This window comes from Oryzias melastigma, linkage group LG7 (assembly GCF_002922805.2).
Source record: "Oryzias melastigma strain HK-1 linkage group LG7, ASM292280v2, whole genome shotgun sequence".
Lineage (NCBI taxonomy): Eukaryota > Metazoa > Chordata > Actinopteri > Beloniformes > Adrianichthyidae > Oryzias > Oryzias melastigma.
The window spans coordinates 24507406-24529376 of NC_050518.1; the positions used below are offsets into that span (position 1 = coordinate 24507406).

At 48.0% G+C, this 21971-nt stretch overlaps 1 protein-coding gene across 7 annotated transcripts in view; it reads right to left on the reverse strand.

Annotated features, from left to right (window-relative positions):
* Positions 1–887: 887 nt before the first annotated feature.
* plch2a (phospholipase C, eta 2a) overlaps positions 888–21971 on the reverse strand; it is a 94620-nt gene continuing 73536 nt past the window's right edge. For 4 of the 7 annotated variants that reach the window (XM_024292573.2, XM_036212908.1, XM_024292574.2 and 1 more), the window contains 19 exons: positions 20859–21029; positions 20215–20308; positions 19632–19835; positions 19098–19218; positions 16665–16836; positions 16271–16378; positions 16148–16153; positions 14281–14436; positions 13628–13726; positions 13422–13519; positions 12687–12775; positions 12428–12610; positions 12248–12355; positions 12038–12162; positions 10388–10472; positions 10170–10316; positions 9958–10037; positions 6109–6478; positions 888–3085 (listed from right to left, as the gene is read on the reverse strand). In XM_024292573.2, the coding sequence (XP_024148341.1) occupies positions 1764–3085; positions 6109–6478; positions 9958–10037; positions 10170–10316; positions 10388–10472; positions 12038–12162; positions 12248–12355; positions 12428–12610; positions 12687–12775; positions 13422–13519; positions 13628–13726; positions 14281–14436; positions 16148–16153; positions 16271–16378; positions 16665–16836; positions 19098–19218; positions 19632–19835; positions 20215–20308; positions 20859–21029 (3738 nt within the window). In that variant the 3' untranslated portion in view covers positions 888–1763. Of the gene's footprint in view, positions 3086–4244; positions 4274–6108; positions 6479–9957; positions 10038–10169; positions 10317–10387; positions 10473–12037; positions 12163–12247; positions 12356–12427; positions 12611–12686; positions 12776–13421; positions 13520–13627; positions 13727–14280; positions 14437–16147; positions 16154–16270; positions 16379–16664; positions 16837–19097; positions 19219–19631; positions 19836–20214; positions 20309–20858; positions 21030–21971 lie in introns of all 7 variants that reach the window. The other 3 variants (XM_024292577.2, XM_024292578.2, XM_024292572.2) reach the window with 3 other exon arrangements.

Below are 21971 nucleotides of genomic sequence, written 5' to 3' on the forward strand. Positions count from 1 at the left end.
AGAACTCTGAGAAACCAATGATTGAATGTATTGATCACAGTCAATAAACATTGGAGAATGAGCTAAAAGAGTCTTTGGTGAACTGGAAAGAGAAAGAATCAGGATTTTGGAGGAAGTTCTGTCAATGAAGATCTTCACTTCCTCGTCCAGCTGACATCCGGATCAGAACCATACGACTGGACATTACCCAGATTGATGGATGTTTTTGTGAAGATTTACACTAGCGAGACACAGAGCTATCAGAATCAGAGAGGGGCGGAGCTACTGAGCCACGCCCCCTCAGAGGAGATTTTGGAAACAGAAGCTTCAGATCAACATGAAAATTGCTTTTTATGACATTTATACCGTGGGATTTTGGTTAAAAAGTTCATAATCATGATTAAAACCCTACTGGGAACGTTACATTAGAAAATTGTCAGAGGGATTTTAAAGAAAATTCTGTGAAATTTCTGTGAAAACATCAAAACTTCTGTGTCCATCCCGTCCAGAGGATCTCCTGGGGGGTTTGGGGGTTTGATCCTCGCAGGAGCTCCTCTGAGGTCTGCATGCATTTGCATGTGTTCAGCAGTCGGATCCTCGCTGACCACAAACATGTTTTTTCTCTTCTGCAGCGACGCGTTCAGCTTGCCCTCTTTTGTGTCTTTGTTCTGGAACATTCCCCCCTCCTGCAGGGGGTCCATGTTTTCTGTGTTCTCTTCTCCCCCTCGGGCGCGGAGGTTAAAAGAGGTGGTGGCTGGTAAGCGCAGAGCAAAGCAGAGGCCATAATTGGACTGGAGCGAGCAGAAGCGGCCAGAACCCCGGGCTGAAGGCCTCCACATGTCAGAGCGTGTAAGGCTCGCCGCTGACAGGATCACAACCCAGTGAAAGAACGAGCCGCCAGACGCTGATTCATATAGACTTCAGATTTATTCAGCTCTTAATTACACATTGTTTGAATGCAAAATTGTCCTTAAAATTTAGCAGAAAGGATCAGGACGGCGGGGTGACAGTACAGCGGATCATCTGGTCTTAGTAGCACGATGAGGGATGGCGGGGGAGGGGGCTGCAACACGAAGCCCCCTCCCCCCCAGACGAAACACTCAGAATATCAAATCTTCATATAAAAACGTTGTAAACGGACGCAGAGCTCGTGGTTTCAGTGTAGAGAAGGCATGCGGTTCTCTGGACCTCAGCAGCTCCAGCAGAACATTCAGCTTCAATCGTGGGCTGTGATCTGCAGATATTGCTTGTGGATGGATTGATAACATCTTGGCTTAAATCTAGTTTACCACAGTTAAAAGCACAACATTACAGGTTCATTAAATAAAACTATCGTTTGAATCCTAGTCGTAAACTAGCGGACGCTGCTGAACACTCAGCCCAGCAGCTCTCCCTGGAGACCACAGAGCAGCTGCTTCCTGTCCGGGCGAACGGGGGGCGGGGGCGCTCCTGGAGACGCCTCAGTCTGTGTGGGGGTTCGGAGCACACTCAGGACCTACATTCACAACTTGTTTGGGCCAGAACTCCAGTCACGAGATGCTGACGTCTCCTCACGAGTTCATTGCTCATAATGCAGAAAATGTCTTTGGATGCAAACAGGAAGCAGACCTCTCCAGGAACCGGGGTTCTGCAGGTACCGGGGTTGTGGAGTAACCGGGGTTCTGCAGGTACCGGGGTTCTGCAGGAACCGTGGTTGTGGAATAACCGGGGTTCTGCAAGAACCAATGTTCTGCAGGAACCAGGGTTCTGTAGAATCTCCGCTTTCCTCTCGACTTCTGAAGATCTTAGAGTTTGAGCCTGAAAAAGACGTCAGCGTTTGCAGGCTCGGTCTGTGCTGGGGAGGGCGCGTCTGCGCTATAGAGCTGACCCGGCGTGTCCCTGCAGGGGCTGCGGGCCACACAGCACGCCCCCTCGGGGTTCCCCCTCTCCTCGATGGGGCTCACGGGGAGGCTGAAGCTGGCGCTCCGGCCTTGCAGCAGGCCCTGCAGCCTCTGCCGCTCCTGGGCCTTCTTGGCCCGGTTGGCGATGTAGCGCACGCGGCTCTGGCTCCTGGAGGACGTGCGCCTCACCAGACCTTCGTCCACGGCGTCCTCCTGCTGGTGGAAGTCCCGGGCGGTCAGCGGCTCCACATCGGTGAGCCTCCGCAGCTGCTCTGTGAGGTTGCTCTGCTGCGCCAGCCGGGTCGGACCCGCTCTGCGGAGCTGGTCCCTGCTGGAGCGGACCACGAAGCTGCGGTTGATGCTGCGGTACTTGCTGTCGAAGTTGCAGGAGATGTCATCAGAGGTCAGGTCCCCCAGGCTTTTGGACATGGACGGTGCAGCTGTGGAGGACGGCCCCCTCCCCGATGACTTCTTGAGCCCCTCCATGTAGAGTCGGCTCCAGGTGTGCCTCCTCCCCCCCAGCCCGCCCAGGGAGTCCTGCGGGGCATCCTGGCCCTCCTCGGGGGCGGAGCCGCCACTCTGCTGCAGGTTCGGGTTGGACTTGCTCTTGCTCACTCTGGGGAGCTCATAGCAGACCAGAGCAGAGAGGCGGTAGTTGATCCAGGGGGGCTCTGTGGGGCTGGGGGGGGCCGCGTGGCGCCTCCTGACCAGGTTGGGCAGCGACAGGTCAATGACGGTGTCGTTGGAGGAGATGCTGGAGGACGAGGACATGCTGTCCCGGTGGCTGCCGGGCTCCAGCTTGCTCCACAGCCGGTCGTTGGCGGTGGCGTTGGTGGAAACTTCCGGAACCACCGACTGGACCTGGCCGGCTGGGGCGGGGGGGGCCCGGACGTGGCCCTCGCTCTTTGCTCGCCTCATCGGCGTGTGTCCCGGCAGGTCGGTGAACAGAGCCCTCCTGGTGTGGGTCAGAGGGGCGGCGTGGGCGGTGGGGGTTCCCTGCGGCAGCGCGGGATGGGGGGGCCCCAAGTCTGCTTCAGCATGTTGGGTTTCCAGCAGGGTTCCTTTCTCATGCAGGCGGGGCCGATCCTTCCCGGTGGATGAAGAGACGCGGTTCGTCTGGGGGGTCTGAGGGTCGTGTGTGGTCTCTGCTGAAGGCCCGGTAGCTGTGAGGTGGTCCGGTCCGGGGGGTGCAGGAGGGGGGGCCGGACTCTGAGGCAAGGAGCAGCCTGTGGAGAGACGAGAGACTGTCTGAACATGACATCACGATGAATCCTTTAAAGCATCACTTTGTGAAAATAAGAGAATAAGAAGTAAAACTAAGTGGAGCTGCAGCGGGCCAGCCAGACTGGAACCGGCACCGAAACAGCGTCTTTACCTCACTCTCTTTTCCAGGGGGTACATCCAGGGTGACTGTGGAAGCTAACGCTAGTGCTGCTACCTAATGGTGCTTTAGGGGGGGTCTTTTTGCACTATTTTAGCTTTTTGTAAAAAAAACATTAAGGTACATTCATACCGAACGCAATTCATGCAACAAATTCGAGTCGCACTAGAAAATCACTGCTTGACGTCGCGGCCACATGTGGGAGGGGCTACCAACTAATGTCTTAGGATGATCGCTATAAGGAACGGGATCTGTTAGCTGTTCTTGCTAAACTATTTTAACGTTTGGCTATTTGTTTCAGCTACATGCTAGCTGTTTTGGTTAACCCAAGTTGTTTTGTTTTTCGTTTTTTAGGCTAATTTGGCGTTTTGCTGATATTTTAGCTGGCTATCAGCTTCAATGTTTTCAGCTATCAGCTTCAGTGTTTTCAGCTATCAGCTTCAGTGTTTTCAGCTATCAGCTTCCATGTTTTCAGCTATCAGCTTCCATGTTTTCAGCTATCAGCTTCCATGTTTTCAGCTATCAGCTTCCATGTTTTCAGCTATCAGCTTCAATGTTTTCAGCTATCAGCTTCCATGTTTTCAGTTATCAATTTCAGCCTCTTCAGCGGCAAAATTCAGCTTACAACATTCACACTAGCATCATCACAGGTAATGCTATATATCTAGTTCATAATTAATGCTAAAAAGTTACAGTTTTAAAGTTTTAAAAATGTAGTTTTAGTGTTTAATAAATGTTTATCCTGTTCGGCCCGCGACCTGAGGTGTGTTTTGGATTTTGGCCCCTTGGCGATTGAGTTTGACCCCCTGGAGTTGAAGAATTGTTTCGCGTTCAAACTGAAGATAGAAAATAATCCTGTTAAATCGGAACGAATGAGTTCAAGGTGAGCTGGACTTCATGACTCCATTCTCAGGTGGTGAAGATGAGTGGAAATGAGGATGAAAACACAGCATGACTAATGAGTGAGGGGTGCATGAGGGGCTGCGTGCACACGGAGAATTTACCTGGCTCTGGTCATCCCCTCAATTCTGCACTAGGAAGACAGCAAGCGTGCAAAAGGAGGAAACAGGTACAAAGGAAGAGGAGGTGAGGAGGGAGAACGGACAGGCAGGTTAGTGCAGGAAGTTCAGAGAACAATGCAGTCACAGCAGAAACACTCCAGTGATGAAACAACCGTCTCATGACCATCAGCTGATGTTCGTTATAAACAAATACGGACGTCCTCATGAGAATCCTCTGGAAGGAAAACCGCCAAAAACACGGCTGTCACATGATGAGCCGTAGGGAGGGGGGTGGGAGAACAGCTGGAGTCCATCCGGCCCGCACTGAAACATGTCATGTGAGGGACAAAGGGAGGTGGGGGGGCTCATGACTGTAACATAAACTCACTGGAGTCGGGACGTCCAGCGGCAGCGTCACAGACTGAACGGAAATGATTCCCGTTTCTACGTTTTATTCAGCTTCCTGAGATGATTCAATTCAATGTTCTTTCTATAGCTCAACATCACAAAATCAGTGGAATCATTGGACTTCAAGCCGGTAATCTTATAGAAGGTCGACCATAAATTATAAACAATAGCTAAACGCTAAACTAAAGGGACTAGATGAGACTGGTTATCCCCGCCCTCAGACTCTCCTTCCCGGTGAGGAAAACTCCTAAAAACCGGATTCAGGAAAAAAAGAAGAAACTTTAAAGATGTCCACATGAAGGAGAGATCCTCTCTCAGGACGGACAGGAGATCTGAACATCATCAAACACGGCCCGACACTACGGCTGCCACAAACTCATCTACGTCCATCTCTGAGGGACAAACTCACCGCTGTCGCCTTTGAAGCGTCGAGCCGTTTGGGTTTTCAGGAGAGAAAGTTTGGAATCAGTCAAAATGATCAATCAGGAGAACGGAACTGAAGGTCAGAAGTACGGAGGGGGGGCGGAGTCTCTCCTACACAGCAGAGGGTGGTACGAGCTAGCCTACACGACAACTAGAGTCGGGGGGGGTCCGGCCTCTGCACGGCTGGTCTTACCGGTGAAGAACATGGGGGACATGTGGCGCAGCTCTTCCAGTTTCTGGGCGAACAGGGCGTTCATCTCCCTCTGCAGCGTTCCCGCCGCCCGCCTGCGGCTCTCCAGGACGGAGCGGGGGGGCAGCATGGGGGGGGAGTCCAGGCTGCTCAGACTGCCGAAGCTGTCACAGCTGCTGCTGTCGCTGAGCGCCACGGCCACCTTCACGGTCGACGGCGTGGAGCCGGCGGCGCCGTAGTCGGGCGGGGGGACCGGCTGCCAGCACAGGCCGCTCCTGCAGTCGGGGGTGAGGCTCGGAGCCGGCGTAACGGCGTTGGGCGAGCGCCTGCGAGGAACGCTACAGGAGCGGGCGCTCCTCTTTGAGGGGTCCGGCTGGGGCCGCACGTGTTGGGGCCCCAGAGTCTGCCTGGTTTTCGCCCTGGGGAGGGGCATGCTTCGCAGGAGAGCGTGGGGGGAGAATGGGTGTGGCTCTTCTGAGTGTGGCTTCGCTTTGGGGAGACTCTGCTGTACACCTGGCTGGGCAGGGGGGGGTTGGGGCTTGGTTGTAGATGCCAGACGATCACTGCTTTTAGCTGGGGGGGTGGGTTTTCTGATTTCTGGCGCCCTCTGGTCTGAACCTTTGGACGCGCCGTCCTCAGACGGACCCCTCCGTTCGGTTTCGGGACTCTCCTTGGAGCCGATCATACATGTGATGCAGTTGGAGGACACCCCCACCCTGCCCGAGCTGTTCAGCGCCACACGGGCGAACACCCCCGGCTTCATGTCCGGCTCATGGAAGCGGAGGCGGCTAGCTCGCCGCAGAGGCTCGCTCATGGGGTGTCTGTGGTCAGAAGGTGAGCCCTTACCTTTACCCCCCTCGGGGCAGAAGGCTCCGTTTGAGCCGGGGTGCTCCCAGCTGCCTTTCCTCCGCGGAGGGCTCTGGGATTCCCCGTTGCGGTGCTGTGGGGGTGTGAACTGGAAGGAGGTGGCGGCGGGGGCCTTTTCCTCGCTGTCCCGCTCCTCGCTGGCGCCCTCGGAGCTGCAGTCTTTGGCGTCCATCTCTGGACAGCCCTTCCGGAGTTTGGGCTGCCCCCTGGTGGGGGCGCTGGCCGTGCGCCGCAGGAGGTGGGCGGCGAACGGGTGCTTACGACCGTGCTGTACAGCAGCATGGCTGTCCAGGGAAGACTGCTTTGGGTTTCTGTGAAACAGACCTTTGATGCCGCCGGCCGCCCGTGCCTGAAAGAGACGGAGGCAGCAGTGAGACGGCGTGCGGGGAGGGGCCGCCGCTGTGAGGAGGCTGTGCACACTGAGCATGCTCAGACCCACTACACCCCGTTAGACATGCTGACCAGCTTTGAATGCCAACAGGATTCAAAGTCTGAGGCGTTTCCACACCTGCAGTTCAGGGCGACACCGCCAAAGTGAAAAGAGGAAAGTTTCCAGGAAAAACAGACTGAGAGGGTCTGATTATAGACCGCAAGAACTAGAGAAGAAAACAGATCAGGAAAAATCATCTTAATGTGGGCGATAAAATGAAGTTATTTAACTTCATAGTTGGCAACATGTGTGAACACAGACGTCAGTAACCTTTAACAGTAAAACTGCCGTCTGTGATCGATTTCTACTGATCAAAACCTACAATGAAATCATCAAGTTACTTTTGACGTGTGCTACGCAGGACGACAATTACAATTTAAATCATTTCTGCATTTTTATTTTGGAGTATTTCACTAAAAAAACAAACGATGCGCCTAACATCGTTTATAGTGACTCTTGGTAGTTTGACTTCCTGTAAACTCCAAACCCTCCACTATCCCCATGAAAACAACAGTCCACTAACCCAACCGTAAATGATCTTATACTGACTGTAGATGAAGGTCGTGTATATAAACCATTAACTACATTATTTCATACATATTCAGTCAGAATCATGTTTCTATTTTTGGCACAAATAAAAACAGAAACAAAGAGAAACTGGCTTTTCTCAAATGTGATTTTTTTTTTACTTTTGACAGAAGCTTGTATGGTTTCCTTTCAAAATAAAAGACTTCCTGTACCAAACTGGATAATTCTAGTGCAGCTAAAGTCCTCCAGTGAGATGTTTGAAACGAGAAAAAAAACAAAAAAGATTTTTTTTTTCTTGTTCTACTTCAGATCTACTTCGGTGACCATCCTTCTCTTTCTACTAGTTATATTAAACTCAACGGGACTGCATGGGTTTATGATCCAGTAGAAAAAGTACACAGAGAAAATACTAATTTAAAACTCCCCTCTGGATAATTATAACCAATGAGCAATCAGAAAAGATCAGACTTTTACTGAAGTTTTGTTCAATATTAGAAATCTGTGAATTCTGGAGGAAACATGATGTCAGCAAGGATGTAAAAATCCTTATATAATCCTAGTTTCAGCTGCACCTCAGCTATGAATTTTTAAACTGAATTTATTAATTTAGTAACCCTTACTTTTAAAAATGACCAAAAGAGCCACTATGGAGGGTGAAACAACCACAGACTCTGAATGGTTCCTTTGAATTAAACTTCTCTTTCATTCAGAGGAAAATACGACATTTAGATGATTCTTTTTCGTGTTTGATCAACATGAACATGGGTTTTAATTAAAAGAAAAGGTGTTTGCTCCTCTTATCTAGAACAAACTCCAGAAGGCTACGAGAAAGACATCACATCATAAAATAATTACTGATGGATTTGAAGTGTAAAATTCGACTTAAATAATTAAAAACTTCACATAAAAACTTCAAAACAAAGAAAATTCTTATCTTGCATGAAAAAATGAAGCATTAAAAACTATAAACCAAAACCCACATTAGAAGAACTAAAGACTATTAAAAAGTCAAAAATAAGAAGAATGAGGACCGTCTCATTCCTCCCACAGATGGGCCGTCCTGCTTCCTACCAGACGAACATGCAGCCCCCACCTTCTGCTCTCAGAGAGAAGATTTAAAACGTTGGAGTTCCACAATAAAAACACTGAAGACTGGCATCTCCAAATAACTACAAATAAATGTATTCTTTACCAGCTGGTGTCAAAAACTTGGTGAATATTTGTTTCCCTTTTCATCATTTCTGACTATTTTTCATGAGATTCTTCAGGTTTTAACATCGTTGGATTATTAGAGCTGACCTTTCAGTGTTATTAGTGGTGATCTTGACGAGTGAATGGAGTCGACGGGTCTTCAAACCTGACTTTGTCCCACTAAAGTCAATGGAATTTTCCTGTCTCCCTTCAGGTCCCAGAATCCAACAGGTAACTTCAGAGATAACCCAAAGTAAAGCTCAGTCTACAGTACAATAAGATCGTTTGATTTAAGTGAGGTTTTGCTGTTAAATGTTATTTACTTTTTACTCTTACTAATGAGTGTTACCTTAATGAATACAGAATCTAAATAAATAAATTAAACATATTCTTTATTTTCTCCTTTTTATTTCATGACATGTAAAAAAGTATTGTATTTGGCCCACAGACCGGGATCCCATTTAGATTTTGGCCCTCTGAGCCAAAAGGTTTGGTTACCCCTGATGTCAAGGGTTGAAGGTAACTGCAGCCGGTCAAACGTAAACGCTGGTCTGGACATAAAGCTCCTAAATCGAAAAGTCTCAACAGTTTTACAAATCCTTTCTCAAGTTAATAAAGCCTTTACCTTATTTAGACACATTTTAAGCTAATCCTGAACCTTAAAGAGTTATTCCCATTAAAAAGTTTGAATAAAAGTTGCTTCAACTCTAAAATGTTGTTGAATTTCTGCTTCCAGCTAATAACTTTCAGCCGCCATCTTGTCTGCCACCAGGTCCATTTACAGGCTCAGTTCTGTAGATTCTAAATTTGGCAGCAGTGTGTTACCTGGAACACTAGAAGGTGCAGTTCTTGCACTATTTACAGCTTAGTTTTGAGAGATAATAAAAATGTAAATTTACCACAACATCAACCAATACCTCGTTTCAACCAGTAGGAGGCAGCACACAAAAGGGTAATTTAGGGTTTAGTTATCCTTTAAAGTAACAAACTCTGACTTGAGCTGAACTCCAGCTCTGTTAGGATCTTATTTTGACTTCAGTAAACCAGCTGACAGCACTGATGTACATTCAGTCTTTACGTTAGTGCAAACAGAAACACATGTTGATGATGACTCAGCACAGAACCACAAACTAAGTGACTCAGATTCTCCAGCCAAACGTTTCTCCTCGAGGTTTCAGCTGGATCCACATGGGGGGGGCAGTGACGATGCAAGCAGGTCGGCCGTCATAACTCATGTGAGGCATGAGTTGGCCGTGCACTCATAATAGTGTTAGCTCTCAAAGGGGGAGGTGCTTATTGCTGAGGTGGGCGGAGTTACTCATGCAGAGAACTGGATCTCACTACACCTGAGATTTGAGCAGCAGCTTCAAGGTTCCTAAAAGTTTCAGCTCCTAAATGGAGCGACTGGTGAAACTGGAAACACAAAAGGACACAGAAACAGTCAGAGAAAAAAGAGAAAACGAAAGAAGAAAGACTAGAAGAAGAGAAGAGAGCGGAGACGCGACAAACAGGACAAGACTCGTGACCACACTGAAGCCTCGTGAAGTCAGTACAGCCCCTAGCTCCGCCCCCGGACACGCCTCCTGTGATGACCCTCTGGGGCCACCAGAGGGCAGTACTTCCTCCCCCCAAACACACTATTCGCCATCTTCAGGGTGCCCCGCCCCCATGGCACCTACCTTACCGCTGATGTCATTCACAGCCACATGAACAAAGATGGAGGCCTCCTCCATGCCCTCCAGGTACACGTGGCGGTAACCTGCAGACCAGAGACAGTGCTGGCTCAGCTTTTTATCAGATGCTCTCCTGTCTCTTTAGGGGAGGGGCTTCAAGGACGTGACAGCAGTTTGACGCTGGAGCTTCAACCCAGACAGGGAGGTCTCAGTCTCACCCGGCATCATGCTGTTGAAGGAGATGGTGCGCTGCCCGATGAAGTCCTGCCCGATGGGGTCGTGGTCCCACACCAGGAACCGCACCAGAGCCAGCTCGGGCATGTGCACCGTGAACACCAGAGTCTCCTCCCACATGGGGTTGAACCCTGAAGACCAGAGGTGATGTCACAAAAGCCGCCAGTCCGTTTTTATAAAAGTGGACCAGAACTGCTCTTACCGTTGTCATCCACCACTCTGGTCTGCTCTTTGCAACAGTCGACCGGCAGGCCGATGATCTCCACCTCCACGAAGGGGTCGATGATCTGTCAACCACACAGCTTTGTTCAAGAGACGCCGCATGTGAGAGTCTGAGCTAGCATTTAGGCTAACGCTCTACACGTTAATCACAGGTCTCCAGTTAATCAGAATCAACTACTGTGGTCTACGCACGAGGACTCGGGCTGATAATATCAATCGATTTGAATCGATTTAAACTCAACAGATCAATAATCAATTGATAAAAATAAAAATGGATTCAGCACATAAAACTAAAGTCTGCTAGCTTGATGCCAACGTATAATAGGATTTCCCATAGGACGGCTAATGCTAACGCTCGGTCAACCTAAACACACATTACGAACTAAATGAACCTTTTCCAAACTCTTAAGGAAATATGTTTTTAAAGTAAACATTTGTGGTCTCAAACATCGTTCTTTGCTCACTCTTCAGGATTGAAATTCATCGCGATCGCCACCTAGTGGTCAAACTGAAACATCCTCCAGGAGAAGCAGAACAATGTTTACAATGTTAATGATCTGAACATTTTTGTTAGAACTTCTCCTTTAGAGAATCCATGTAACTCTGAATGATATTAACAATCTGATTATTTCATTGATACATTTACAGGATGTGAACTGGATCAAATATAAAGATTCAAATACTATAGTAGATTATTAATGCGTTTCTAAACAAATGTGTCTGAATGTGTAAACTAAAAATTGAATTGAGAGGATCGAAAAATGAAAAAAAAAAATTCTGAATTGAATTGATCTAGGCTCTTGTGAATCAAACTGAAGCATTTTTGGAAATGATCATCGATTCCCAGCCCTAATGTGGACGCAGGTCGGAGGAGGTTAAAGGGTAACCAAACAGGGAAGGTGGAGGCTGACTCCGCCCACAGCCGCAATGTGACAATCCCATCAGAGGGGTGGGGCCGGGGAACAGGACTGTTATCACTGGAGCTGCAGATCATGACGGGTTTGACCAATCACAAAATTCAACTGTAATACCTGGATTCATCCTGTAGGGGGCAGCACACAGACGGGTTTGGACTAATTTCATGAATCAAACAAGTTTATTTTAATTTGTCAAAAATGTGTCATTGACCAACAGACCGAACTTTGAAAGCCTCATTTATAGAGAGCAACAGACTTTGATTTAAGGTTTGGTTACCCTTTAAATGGAAGGAATCCGTTTGAAAGTCTGTTAGCTTGAATGATAACAGAGCTCCTCTTTCTCTCTTCAGCCCACAGAACATTCACCTAAAAGTCCTGGACTGTCATCAAGTGTAAACTCACAGATTTGGACCAGAACACCTTTAAATCTGAGCTCAGAATCTCAACCTCTGGCTTTTTTAAACATTTCAGTTAAACATTAGGTGTTTTAACGTCAAGGTGCATTGAAATACAATAAAAACTCAAATGTTGTTTAGCCTTTCCGGAAGCTGCTGTAGATTCAGATTCAGCTAAAACGAGCCTCATGAATGACGGGGTGGACCCTTGACCTCAGAGGAGTGTTCGTTTGGATGTTTGATCTTCATATACGCTCAGGTTCTGGCATCATCAGAACTCAGAACCCGTGTGTGAGGTGGACTGGTGTGTTGGAGCACCTCTCCTCTGTCTCCCAGCATGGAGTCTTTGGGTTTGGGCAGCTGCTGTCCGCTGATGACCTTCAGCACCAGCTGCTTCTTCATGCGTCCCGGTACGGGGTCCTCCAGGTTGGGGTTGAAGGCACCTGAAGGGATGAGAATCGTGACCGGGGTCTCTCCCTCCTGACATGCAGACACAGCAGCGGTGAGAAGATGTTTCTGAGCTCAGACCTTCACACATGCAGGCCGGCTTCAGGATGTATCCACAGTTGCCGTTGCTGTAGAACTTGGCTCTGTTGAGCTGCAGGACGCGACCCTCAGACTGGTAGTTGAGTGCGACTGCAAATTAGAGGTCAACCCGTCATGGTTCTGGTGGGTGGGACAGCAGGTTTGTGGGGGGGGGGTTCTTACCCAGCTGGCAGCCGGCGTTCCAGAAAGGCTGCGGGTTGAAGTTGGAGGAGTCCACGCGGTACGAGGAGGGGTAGATGCGGGACAGCTGGCGTTGGTTGAAGAGGGTGAAGGACGCAGCTTTCTGCTGCATCACCTGGTGGGCTTTGGTCTCGCTCAGCGATGAGACCTGCCAGCTGCAGCCCGCTGGAACCAAAAAACAAAGGTCTGTGTCCAGCTGCCGCGTCTGTCAGAAACCTGCGTGGGCGGGGCTCCAGCTCACCCTGAGCCTCCACGTCGTACAGGCCCACGGAGCGCGTGTACTTGACCAGGTCGGACAGAGCTCTGGAGAGCTTCATGGTCTTCTTCTTCCTGTGGGTCAGAGGAACTCTGGTTACAGCACAGCAGCATGGGGGTGGGGGTCTTCATCAGAGTACCCCCACCCTGATTAAGGTCTACGAAACATTTAAATTAGGGCTTTAAATTAATTAACTAATCAATCGCACTTGGAAAAAAATTATTTGCAATTAATGGCAATTTTTTTCTTTTTTTAGTTGCAGTATTTGTCAGTTACTTATCATCTGCAATATGAGATCACACACAAAATTGTACATTTACAAATTTTATTTTTATCCCTTTGGAACCTCAGCTACCAGAATTAAGAACTTCTCTCCGAAGAGCGCTGCGGTCTATTTGACACTTTCTTTTTTTTTTCTCATAAATGTTCCTTATTGTATTAGTGAAAAATAATAAAAAGGTTTTTGGAGAAGCTTGATCCAGCTGGACGTGAGCATTGACTGGATAACAGACGTGAGCGACCACAGCGGACAGAAAACTCTGACTCCGCCCCTCAGAATCCATAACCATCTAAATGAAGGCTAGTCCAGACGTGGAGTCCGGTCTGTAGAAGTTCAGCTCCTGCAGCTATGAGCTCTAACGGTGCGTGGAGGATGAGGAGCAGCTTCCTGACTGCAGCTCTGTGGTTTCTGTCATGAACTGGAGACTGAAGAAGACATACTTGCTGTGGGACGGGGGGAGTCGCGATGCACTGCTGCTCTCCTGGTCCGTGTCCGTGTCTTCAAAGCTGGACGTCTTCTTCAGCTTGGAGGCCTTCTTCTGCTCAAACATCACAGCAGGGACGAAGCAAAGAGCTTTAGGGGGGATGTTCTCCAGAAAGTGTTTCTGAGACGTGCACAGCAGCACACAGACGGCGTGAACGTCTACCTTACGCTTGGAGAAGCTCCCGATGAACGAGCGGCCGGAGCGCTTGCTGCTGCTGGCAGGAGGCTCGTCTGCCGTGTCGGCGCCATCGTCGCCTTTACCCTGACGGCAAGAAAAGACAATTCAAGCTTCTCAGCCAGAAACTGAGTCCTAATAAAGGTAGGAAGCAATCATCAGCTGCTTGCTGTGACTGAGCAGTCATCGGGATCAGTGCTGCATGTTTCTGAGGGAAAAACTTCTGAAGGACTGAGAACATTTACTGATCGGCTAAAACCAGATTCTATCAACCGGTCAAGAAGACCACGAGAACGCCGGAACACGAACCAAACATGTTGTCTGGAATGACATCAGGATAGGGCTGTATCCATATGGATCCGTATGGATCCGTACAGATCCATGCGGATCACGGTTCAGCCATGATCGTATGGATCCGTACAGATCATGGCTGAATGATGTTGATAATTGTCAACATGATCAACCAGCAGATTCTGAAGGAATCCCTCAGAATCTGCTGGAATCATTGTGTTGAAAAGCTACAGTATGTTAAAGATTTAGAGTTAAAGCGTCAGCGGTGACGCCTCAGGTGTTAAGGTTTTCCTCCAAACGTTTATCAGTAGATCCACATTCACCCAATTACCCAGAAGAAAATCAGTTACTTTGCTGCCTCTGCCTTCTGCAGGCTTGCCAGCAGGTGGCAGCGCTGCGATGGTGAAGCTGTCCGGGTCCTCGCGGTCTCTGATCTTGGACTCCTTCATCAGGCTGTCCAGCTTCCTCTTGGCCATGTTCTCCACCTGCTTCCTGTTGGCCGTGGTCTGCAGAGGAACAGCAGGTACACAGATCACCTGTCTGCCAGCAGAGGGCGCCACTTTCAACACCTACACCTGGATTGACCTGATACTGCAGCACCAACGTTTGTCTAAAGTTTATGATCAACGTGAATGAAACACCTTCGTGTTCTGGTGCAGATCACCGGTTTGATGCAGAATTCTGCCAAATTCAAAATATTCTCTCCTGTATTTTAATCTGAACTCAGTAACATGAAGGGTTTTAGGCCAGAAGTGGGCAAACTACGGCCCCAGGGCCACATGCGGCCCCTTAAACTATTTAATCTGGCCCGTCAAACTGTTTCCATGACCTGTTCATTTTCCTTGTAGTTCAGGTGTCTCCCCATAGATGGCGCTCTGCAAAAGAATCCACCTTTGGTCATGTTTAATTATTCTGTTTCCATGTAGTTTAAGATTTGTTGGTTTTCCTGATATTCATGTGGGATTTATAGTTGGTCATTTTCCCAATTATTCCAACATCGCTGCATTTCTCTGAGTTTGAGTTTTTCCTGACGGACATCAATACGTTGGTGAAAATGGAATAGAAAATGAGAACAAAAGCCATAATTTTGAACTACAAACTCAGAAATGTTGTGTTTTAAAGTCATTTTTGATCAGGATTAAGGCACTGTGTGTTTATTTAAAGAGTGCTATATAAATAAAGACTGATTAAAACGCTCGTATTGGAATAATATTCAACCAGCTGATCGAGTCACTGAAAACGTGACGTGTCCGAAGCTGAGCGACCTGTCAAACTTCTGTGACCTGCTGTGAAATGCAGCCAGACATTCGAGCGCTGTGTGTGCTCGTGTTCGCCCCGTCAGCGGGTTTATATAACTATCGTAGGATCGTCTAGATCAGGAGTCTGCAACCTGCAGCTCCAGATCCTCATGAGGCTCCTTTATCTCTCCTCGACCAAACATCAAATAAGTCATGGAGATGCTGACCCAGCATGTCGACCGTCAGAGTCAGCAGCTCCCCCGAACCAAAACTAAGACTACCAAGATCCAACCCCAAACTAAAATAACAAAACCCAGCAGAGTAAGACTACTGAGGACAGAGAGGAGAAAAAAATAAAAGAAAAACAAAACGGCACTTTTTTAAAGTAAGGATTACTTAATTAGCAGTTATTAAATTTAGATCAGTTCCATTTATAAATTGATGTCTGAGGTTCACATAGATGATAAACTATGTAGGTTTTTACATCCTGTTGACCTGAAGACGTCTCGTTTGATCAACTCTACCTCCAGCACGAACAGATTTTATATGTAAAGCAAAACTTTGGTAAAAAGTTTGATCTTTTATGAGTTAAAAGCACATATTATCTTATGCTATTGTTACATTGTTACTAGCTGTACTGAGGATCCCCACACCTGCATCCTGCTCTCCCTGCACACGCTCAGTTCAGCCACATGGTGGCAGCATAGATCCACAGAGCTGCAGTTCCTTCAGTACCGGAGCAGATGAAGAACCTGTCCCTGCCACCGAAGCTCTCAGACTGTTCCTCTCACATGAAGAACGTCTGGATGGGATCTAGCGTGTTGTGTTTGTTTGTCAGATCTTTAGCTTCGTTATTAGAAGCAGGAACACGAGCATAACCTGAAAACGTTTGCCTCCATGTGAGTTAAAAGCTGTCAGCCTCACTGACAGGATGGATGGAGATGACACATGACAGCTGCGATCTCTGAAGATACCCTACCTTCCACTTTAAGAGAAGCCAGCGAGACGAGGTAAGAAGAGAGGACAAGGAGAAGAGAGGAGAGCAGGAAGTGAGAAAAACACGGACAGGAAGTGGCTCCATGCTGACTGAAGCTGCACATACATCTCCGTTCATCAGCTTGCAGTCGTCCTCCATCTCATCGGCGCTGTCTTCGTCAGACACGTCCCCCTCCTCAGCGTTCTCATCGATGTTGGGGGGCAGTTTCTTCCCCTTCAAAGGAAAACATGATCTGAGACTTTTGTCAGGAAAAAGAGAAAGCTGAACTCAGATCCTTCCATGATTTATGAAATGAGCAGAAGAGAGCACAAACTGCTGTTAGGAGTTCATAACAAAGCAGTCTGCTGCTGTCTGCCACTCAGCAGGAGTTCTGAACTCCTGCTTAGATCCAGTTCATCCCAGCTTAGATTCTTTTATGTCATTTTATGGTTGAAAATGTAAGAAAAGTCTCAGAACAAGTTCATTCAAGCTGTAGTGATCCGCCCTCTTCCTGCTTTACCTTCACCAGGATCTTCCCCCTCAAGGCCTCGGGGGACGGCAGACGTCCAGACTCATCCACCTTCACGCTGGAGACGTCCAGCTTGTCCCCGAGGATCTCCGTCAGGTACTGCGCCATCTTCTTCTGCTGAGGAACGCTGCAGTGGTTCTCGATGGAGAGGATGACCGGGTAACTGTGGACAAACCGCTGGTTAGGGTCTGCTTCCTGATGGACACCAGGACGAAGAGGTTTAGTCTGAGACTGCAGCACATTCCTGCATGCTCCAACCATGACTTTAGACTTCGGAAAAATGACTCCTTCATGGATGTGCAGACCCCCCCCCCCATGACCCTTTTTTATTTAAAAATGTTCCCAGCATTGTTTGAATTAAGATTATGAAGTTTGTAACTAAAATCCCACAACCTCAACGTCTTAAACAGACATTTTTCATGTTGATCTGAAGCCTCTGTTTCCAAAATCTCCTCTGAGGGGGCGTGGCTTTTGAAGCTGAGGACTGTTGGACGGTTGTCCAAAAGGAAAATTACATATCCATCATTCTTTTCTTTCAGTTTTTGTAGATTTGGTCTCTATACATGTAAATGTAATCAGAAACGACATGTTTTTACATTTTTGTTTATGTTCAAAGTTCAGTTTATATATGTTTTCTCAAATATACGTTTTAAAGCTTTTCAAAAAAGTTATTTTAGGCTTTTAACTTTTTTTTTTCTTGTTTCATTTTTTTTTTACTGATCCAATTCGTGACCCTAAAACCATCAAACCATTCGAACTGTGACCCTAAAACAGTGACCCTAAAACAGTGACCCTAAAACCGTGACCCTAAAACAGTGACCCTAAAACAGTGACCCTAAAACAGTGACCCTAAAACAGTGACCCTAAAACCGTGACCCTAAAACAGTGACCCTAAAACAGTGACCCTAAAACCGTGACCCTAAAACCGTGATACAATCCGAAACATGACCCTAAAACTGTCACACCATCCCATTCGTGACCCTAAAACCGGGACGGGATCCAAACAGTGACCCTAAAATCATGACACGATCCGAACTGTGAGTTTTGTGATCCGTTCCATCCCTATCTTCCTACATTTGTTCTGTTTCAGAAGGAAAAGGCCTCATGTACTCGTCAAAAGCTCAAACATGATTTTTATCGGTTGGACTTCAGATCAGAGCTGGAGCTCCATCAGCCGTCTGAATGAACAGATGTGATCCTCCACAGCAGCTGGCAGAGGTCTGGACCTGCAGACGACTGCAGGAGGACGCTCCAGACGCCGAGCCCCTCCAGGTCAGAGAGTTTGGTGTTCAGACCAGCATGAAGAGTTTTAAAGGAAAGGCTGAGCCGCTTCACCCCCCTCCCTGCAGAACGTTCAGACATTACCGGGTTCTGACGGCGAAACCTTTTCATCCACATCCGAGCTTTATTTAGCTCGGCGGAAAATCAGATTCCTCTTTAAAGCTGACTGCCTCATATCTGAGGGGGGGTCTCCACAGTCACCTCTTCAGCACAGAGAGAGGGTGAACACCCCCACAAAGAGGAGCGTTTCTTCAATGCAGCTAAAAATAGAGGCGTTCTTTTTCTGCACGCGTGTGGATGGGATTATCACCTCCTGCTGCAGATTCATAAAGGGGGAGGAGCCTGTTCTGATCTGTCAGTGTTCCCATGTCTGCGCCCCGAGGCGCCATGCGATCAGCTCACACACCGACGCAGACGGCGAGCATCCACTCTGGGGTTACAGGAGTGTTTCAGCACTTCCCCTCAGCCAATCAGAAAACTGATCCACAGACTCGGTTTGGTAGAGAGATTTACGCCGGACGTCCTTCCTGACACAATCCTGTATTTCATCCGGGCTGGGGACCGGCACAGGGAGACCCAGACCTGTCCCACAGGTTGGCAAAGCGAGAAGGGTCTTTGCCTCAGGACCCACACAGTTAGTTTCAATACTATAATTAAAGGTAAATATAATTAAATGTAAATATAATCAGAAACGACATGTTTTTACATTTTTGTTCAAAGTTCAAAGATGTGTGAGTTTGTATTTATGCTCTGAAGTAGTTTATGTGTTTTCCTAATATAAGTTTTAAAGCTTTTCAAAAAAGTAACTTTAGGCTTTTATCTTCTAGTTTTTTTCTGGCTGTTTTCTTTTTTTTTACTGATCTGAAAAATGATCTGGACCTAAAACCATTAAACGATCCAAACCGTGACCCAAAAACCATGACACAATTCCAACAGTGACCCTAAGATTGTTAGACGATCCGAAGGGTGAGTTTTGTGATCCGTTACAGGCCTACCCCACAGGCACAATGCTGTCTGAATGGTGTGTGTGCGTGTGTACGTGGGTGTGTGTGTGTGTGCATGTGTGTGTGCGTGTGTACGTGGGTGTGTGGGGGTGTACGTGGGTGTGTGGGGGTGTACGTGCGTGTGTGCGTGTCCACATACTCGTTCTTGATGAAGGCGTATTTGTTGATGGTCTCCACCACGTCTCTGAAGAGGATCTTGGAGGTGAGCGTGTAGCCGTGATGGACGATGGGTTCCCCGTCCTGACCGTCCCAGCAGTCGACTGCATCAGAACACAACCAGAACGGGTGGGGGGGTCATTACTGATCGCCTGCTGAGCTCCGCCCTAAAGGCTTTGTCCCTTTCGCTGGAATAATTGCAGCACAGAATCGAGCGGCCTGAAAACGAGGACAGACGTTGCAGAGCCTCGGCTGTCCGTCACGCCCAGACGAATGTCTGTGGCGAGCTGGAGAACGTAGCAATCACGGCAGATCCTCCAGCAAGCCCAAACACCATTGACCTTTTCTTTTTTTGGGGGGGTCAGCTACTTCTCCTGCTATAACACAAACACGAACGAATCCAGAACTGAAGGAAAACGTTTCTTTGCTCCTGTGCTGAATTGAAGTCCCTCTGCTGACCCCCCCGCCCAGTCTTCTGATAGCGCGTGCCCCCCCTGACCCCCACGTGCGCGCTCACCTTCCACACAGCGGCAGCCAGCCTGCAGCACCCAGGCGTACATGTCCACCCGCGACTGCGACATCAGCTGGTCGCCCATCAGGTAGGTGTTGTGCGAGGAGGCGATGAAGTAGTTACAGAGCGGCTGCGTCATGTTCTGGTTCACGCTGTAGTGTTCGGGGTTGAAGATGTCCCCGGCTGGACTGCGCATGTAGTTTGTAAAACCTGAAACGTAGAAGAGGAGAGCTGAAACGCTCAGATGTCACCTGTGAAACACCTGGCCTAAAACAAAACAGAGAAATCACAGGTGAGTGACTTTAGACTCGGAGAAAAACCAGAGCGGCTCTGCTGTGTGGAGGCTCTTTGTAACACCACTGAAAAACACATGAGGCCCGGCGGCGTGAGAACTAGCACGCCGGTCGGCACCACAGATGGTGCAGCTTTTCAGGAGATCCAGAGGTCAAAATCCCGACTGTCAAACACGGAACATGAACTCACCAGTCAGACAACATCAAACGCCGTCTTCAACCATGAGCAACTTCAGAAAAAAACGTTTTTATGATCTGGAGAAACTGGATCTGTAGAACCGCTGATGTGGACATACCATCGATTCCCAGAACCCCCTGCTTCTGGTTCTCTGAGCACGGCTCAAACTTGTTGATGACCTCCAGGCAGTGGTCCTTCGTCACCTTGATCATCTGGAAACGCAGGAAAACACGATCATAACTCTTGTTTAAGTCAGTAACTCCTCTCTGACAGCAATCAGCTTCATTTAGTGTTCCGTCCATCTGACAGCGGGTCAATCTGACCCCATCCCGGGAAATCAATGAAAAGGGGGCGGGCCCTTCCTCCATCAGTCACTAACTGTACGAGAGCAGAGCTTTCTGCTCCTCCACATCAAAAACAGGCTCCATCGTATAGCTGACACCCCAGAGAGGACTATTCTGCATCTCTGATGTCCACAGTCTGCCATACCAGCATCTCTACAGGCCTCAGGTTTATCAAAGGGAGGTCTACAGTCCACACGGCGACGGGACAGAATGCTTGATCATCATATGCAAGGACCAGCATCAAATTAAAGGCGGTATCACTAAAGGTACATTTGGAATGATAAGAATTAAAGCCAACGTTAAAGCCGTCTGAATGTGTGTCTAATGATGTCATGGTGTTTGAAATGCTCGGAGACTTCAGAAACCCCAGACCCAGACCCACCTCCATCCCCATCATCCTCTGGGTGCAGGACGTTACCTTCTGCTCGTGCTCCAGGAAGCGGGTCAGGTCGTCCGTGTCCATGTGGTCTTTGTGGTTGCTGTAGGTGAGCATGAGCAGGTACAGGTCTCTGCGGGTGGACATCATCTTGTAGAAGGAGCAGAACTCCTCAAAGCCCAGCGTTCCCTGATTGTCGTCAGTGTCCGCCTCCTGCAGAACCAGAACCAGGACCACCATCAGTCTGTATCCAAACATCTGCTGAATGAAAGACTACAGCTCGACTTTTCAACCCCAAAAATCCTTGATTTAATTATAAAAACTAACAGATTTTCGTGACATTAAAGACTTCTAAAGTTAACATGAAACCAAGAAATCTTTTTCTCCAACCAGAACCACACAGGCTGCCAGAACCATCGCTGCGTGTCAGCTTGTTGGTTTTTGTCGTTTTCCGGCTGTTTTTGATGACATGGACTTTTTCTTTTGCAGTGGTGTGCCTGCTGCTCCTTTTTGGACTATTCTCCACCACTTGTGGGTCTGAACCCGTCTGCAGGTGCATCGTTTACACCAGTGGTCCCCAACAACCGTGGATCCATTGCTACCAGGCCGAAGAACTAATAAATAATACCCGTTTGTTTTTGCTTTTTTTGAGTCGGAAATCTTTTATTTTGAAAATGACCAGATTCTCTCGATTAACTTGTTGTTTACATTTTGTTTGTGTATTTCAGTTATTTTTTTTAACTAGATGATCTTAAAACAGTAAAATAAAGTCGATTTTAACCACTCCTGACATAAATTAATGTTTAATCAATCCTCCATCATGCTCACACGTCAGATGACAGTGAAATAATGATCATGATTAGGTTTAAAGCTCAGGTTCTTAAACTGTTTCGTTGTGACTTTACACCCCTAATCCCCCCCATCCCGGGTCGTGGTATAATCCTTACGGGCTGACCGGTCCGCAGCCACAAAAAGGTTTGGGACCGCTGGTTTACACGATCAGCTGTTGTTGCTTAGCAACACCAAAATGCTGTTAGAGAAGCAACCGGACATCACAGGAGAGGAGATTATGGAGGTCCTCCAGAGTTTGTGGTACTCTTGAAGAGTTTTATGGTGTTGTTGCATGTGTTCTCTTCTGTGGGGTGTGTTGGGTGT